This window comes from Acanthisitta chloris, unplaced genomic scaffold (assembly GCF_000695815.1).
Source record: "Acanthisitta chloris isolate BGI_N310 unplaced genomic scaffold, ASM69581v1 scaffold16879, whole genome shotgun sequence".
Lineage (NCBI taxonomy): Eukaryota > Metazoa > Chordata > Aves > Passeriformes > Acanthisittidae > Acanthisitta > Acanthisitta chloris.
In genome coordinates, this window is record NW_008693258.1 from 13,336 (window position 1) to 17,475 (window position 4,140).

General features: G+C 44.9%; 1 protein-coding gene across 1 annotated transcript in view; it reads right to left on the reverse strand.

The window, feature by feature from the left end:
* Positions 1-4,140, reverse strand: part of LOC103810129 (cholesterol 24-hydroxylase) — a gene marked incomplete at its 5' end in the record, with an annotated part of 11,481 nt that overhangs the window by 5,455 nt on the left and 1,886 nt on the right. The window contains 5 exons of the mRNA XM_009083019.1: positions 560-622; positions 945-1,101; positions 1,889-1,999; positions 2,565-2,703; positions 4,000-4,086. Of these exons, the coding sequence (XP_009081267.1) occupies positions 560-622; positions 945-1,101; positions 1,889-1,999; positions 2,565-2,703; positions 4,000-4,086 (557 nt within the window). The remainder of the gene's footprint in view (positions 1-559; positions 623-944; positions 1,102-1,888; positions 2,000-2,564; positions 2,704-3,999; positions 4,087-4,140) is intronic.

A 4,140-nucleotide genomic window follows, 5' to 3' on the forward strand; every position in this document is an offset into this window, starting at 1 on the left:
TGAAACATCTGCTTTATGTGTTAGGATGACCCTCCTTGAACAGGGAGGTCGGACCAGAAAACCCTTCCAGCCTTATCCACCCTGTGATTCTGTGATGTGGACAGTTTCCCCTTTTTTTTTTTCATTTAATCACATGGGTGAGGTGGCATGAAGACACATGGAATATGTTAAAGATGGAATTTAGTGGGATGTGGGAGGAAGGGCCAGAATCCCATAAGGAATAACATTGCACTTCAGTGGGCAATGGGAAGCCAGAGGTTGGAAAACACTGGCCTGGCATTATTTGATGTGTTGATATGACTGAAAGAAGGTAACGTATCGTTTGCCTAGGAGAAAACTAAGAGTTCTCTTCCGACCTTGCCCAGCTGGTCCTACACCAGTATAACACTGCTCTGTTCCAACCAAGAGACTCTTGATTACAGCAGCATCGCACAGAGAGATGATGTTAATTGTGATGTTAATCATGATCAGCATGGATGTTAATCATGACCCTGCAGACAGCCCAAGTATGAGTACAGCTTCCCACATGACATAACCAAGCATTAAAATAGCTACCAACCTGCAACAAAGAAAGTGAGGAAGTTATCCAGAAGGCTTTCATCATCTCTAGTTTCCTCCAGAGCTGTCAAGACAGAAAAGCAAATGGGATTAGAAAAAGCCCCTGTGCCCCAGCTGGACCAGCCAGAATGCTCTGCCCTGTCTGGCACATACTGGCTGAGGTGGCATCAAGAGGGAATGCTCAGTGGGCATTTCAGTGGTGACTTGAGACCAATATTTGATCCAACACAAAGAAACAGGGACTTTTCAAGGCAACTCTCACTATCTTCAGTGTGAAAAATACTTCTAATGAGGATCAAAGTTGACATCCCCAAAACAATCCCCACCAAATCTTATGGCAAAACATGCCACAGAGAAATTCACTCAACCAGCAATGTGTCCCTTACCATCTCCTTTCAGTATCTGTGTAAGAATATCCAGTGTGGCTTCCTTCCCATTCTGCATGGCTTCTCTTCTCTGGTCAATGCATTTCTTCCCCACACTCCGCAGCAGCCTCACACTCTCCCTGGCCTCCTTTATCAGCTTCTGTTTCCCTGGCATGAACTGAATACAGAATTTCTTCAGTCATTTTATTCCTTTTGCTGATAAAAAATAATGTTCTTTTACAAGTGAGCACCTTGTTCTCTGCTAAATGACACTCGTCACAAAAACGTCTGCTCTCCACAGAACAAACTGAATGCCCTCAGGGTGAAGGGTTTGGGTTAAAATGAGAAATAATTCAGTCTGTGCATGCTGATGTCTTGCCTTGTCAAAGCTGATGTTTTGGGCACTGTGAGCAAAATTCCTCACTTCTGCATGGGAAAAAACTGCCACATGCAATACAAAATCTCACCCCTGGTCCCCAAAAAGAAACCAGGAGGTCTATAAGCCTGAACTACAATTTTCATGAGACACTGCAATGATTTCTAACTTAAATACTTCATATTACATCCATAATTTCCTAGTAGATGAATTTGAGTTGAAAATTAGGGGTTTTTTTAATGGCAAGAATGCTCATGTTTCTCCCATCTTGAGTGAAGGCTGCCATCCTTCTTGGACAAATGGCAAAAGTCTCAATTTTTAATGGGCATGAAAGTTTTAAACCACAAGAGGAGACACATGCAATGGGGAAGAGAAGAGAGAAAGGAAGCATAAAATGTTAATGTTAATTTTTCAAGTGTTTCAAAGCACTAATGAATTTTATCTTGATGCCCATTGGAGGGAAAGACCTACAGGTGACTATTTCCCCATAGTATATGGAGCTTGCACAGCTCCAGCCCACTAATTCAAGCAGGAGCAGAGACTCCAGCTGGATGTGAGGAGAGAGGACTGAAGTGAAGAGTGTACAGACCCGTATGAGGGGGATGCGTGCCTTGGTCATTCCCTCCAAAACCATAGTCACAGCGTGAGGTAAAGGTGTCTGGTCATCACTCAGTGCATTTAATTCCAAGCCAAAGGCCACCTGAGGAGCAGGAGAGAAAAAGGCAAGTTGCTGCAATCTCCTGGTTCCCTGTGCTGAGGTGAGAGAGCAGGAGAGGCTCACACCACTGTCTTTTCCCCTAAAAATATCTCAGGCTAGATCCTGCCTTGCAGGAGACTGCGAGGGGAGGGGAATATCACATCCCTCCTGATTTGGGGGGATTACTAATTTATTATTGCTCTCCATCCATCCCAAACTGTTTTGCATAGAGACAGGAAAAGGCAGTGTAAGGCAGACTTCATGCTGACATATAATGGCAATAATACAACATCCACACATGGATGGGCACTGTGTGTGCCCGTTTTGGCATGGAGGGCTGGGAGCTATGATGCTGTAAAGGCTTTTGCCAAGGGTCCCCATCCTGCAGGCCACACCCATGGATCAGCCTGAATGGAAGTGGCATAATTAGTCCTTCAGCTCTTCTGACACTGCTGGGTAAAGGGTTTTTTCCCTGGTTCCAGCTCCTGATTCCATCCTGCTGGTGGTGCCCATTACTTCTATTCCTTCCTGTCAGTTGCAGAGGAAACAAGAAAGTGACAGCTGGTACCTTTGCAATGATATCCATAGTCACACGGCTCATCATCGACAGCATGCTAAACTCTGTTTTTCCATCTGCCTTTTCCTCTAGCTTCTCCATGAGCTCCTCTGCTTTTTCATTAAAAGTTTCCATCAGACCAATCAGGTAGCTGAACAATCAATAAAGATGAGTGATGGGGGCTCTGGAGGGGACAACTTTGCTCAGGCAAAATAACCTTAATTATTTTCCATAGAAAATCCTGAAGGGTTTTTTTTTTTAATTTATAATCAATTTGCTCTATTACTTTTAGAAACAAACAGATAAAATGAGCTACATTCTTCTTACAGCAGCCCTGCTCCACCCTGCCATGTAAGAAATGTCTGCCATGGCAAAGGGCTGTGGCCTGTGCATGCCAAAGTACATGGACTTTACCTTTGAACCCTATGTGCAAAGCATCAAGGCACACACAGGAAAACAGACCAACCCTCTGCCTTACCCTTTCCAACAGGATAAGGCAGACATCACCATGTTCCTGGATACACAACCCTGGGATCTTTCTGCCATTGCTGAGCCCATAGGAGGAGCCAAGAACTCCACATGGGGAGTATTGTGTCCAGTTCTAGGCTCCTCTGTTGGATAGAGATCAGACGAGGCACCAAGCTGGCTAGAGGGGTGGAGCCGAGCATCTCTGAGGAAAGGCTGAGGGAGTTGGGCTGTTCACTCTTGAGAAAAGATGACTGAGAGGGACTTCATTAATGCATTCAAGGACATGAACGGCAAGTGCCAAGAGGATGATCAGACTCTGCTCAGTGGTAGAAACCAATAAAACAAGAGGGAACAGCAAAAACTGATGCTCAAGAAGTTCCACCTCAACAAGAGGGTGCAGTCACTGAGCACTGAACACACTGCCCAGAGGTTCACTCTTGAGAAAAGATGACTGAGAGGGACTTCATTAATGCATTCAAGGACATGAACGGCAAGTGCCAAGAGGATGATCAGACTCTGCTCAGTGGTAGAAACCAATAAAACAAGAGGGAACAGCAAAAACTGATGCTCAAGAAGTTCCACCTCAACAAGAGGGTGCAGTCACTGAGCACTGAACACACTGCCCAGAGGGGTCATGGATTCTCCCTCACTAGAGGAATTCAAGAATCATCTGGACACAATCCTGAGCCATGTGCTCTGGGATGGCCCTGCTGGAGTAGGGAGGTTGGACCAAATGACCACTGTGGACCCTTCCAACCTAACTGATTCTGTGATTCTGTGATAGGGGTGTCACTGCACCATGGGAAGTCTGGTAAAATTATACTTGACATGGAAATGGTGTGCTAGAGTCTAAGTAAAATGTGACTTTGCCATTAAATGTTTGGGGTTTTTTTTCCTCTAAATACTGAATAATGAAAGGACAAATCATGAAAATACAGCAGAAGTAACAGCTAGATCACCCCAGAAATATTTGCCTTACGTTCGGCTGAAAGCTGGATCCATTATCCTCCGCTGCTTGTGCCAATTCTCATGGTTGCAAACAGTTACCAAGCCATTCCCTAGAAACCTAGCATGTAGGAAAACAAGAAAAGGAACAGTTTTCAGCAAGGGAGCCAGCTGA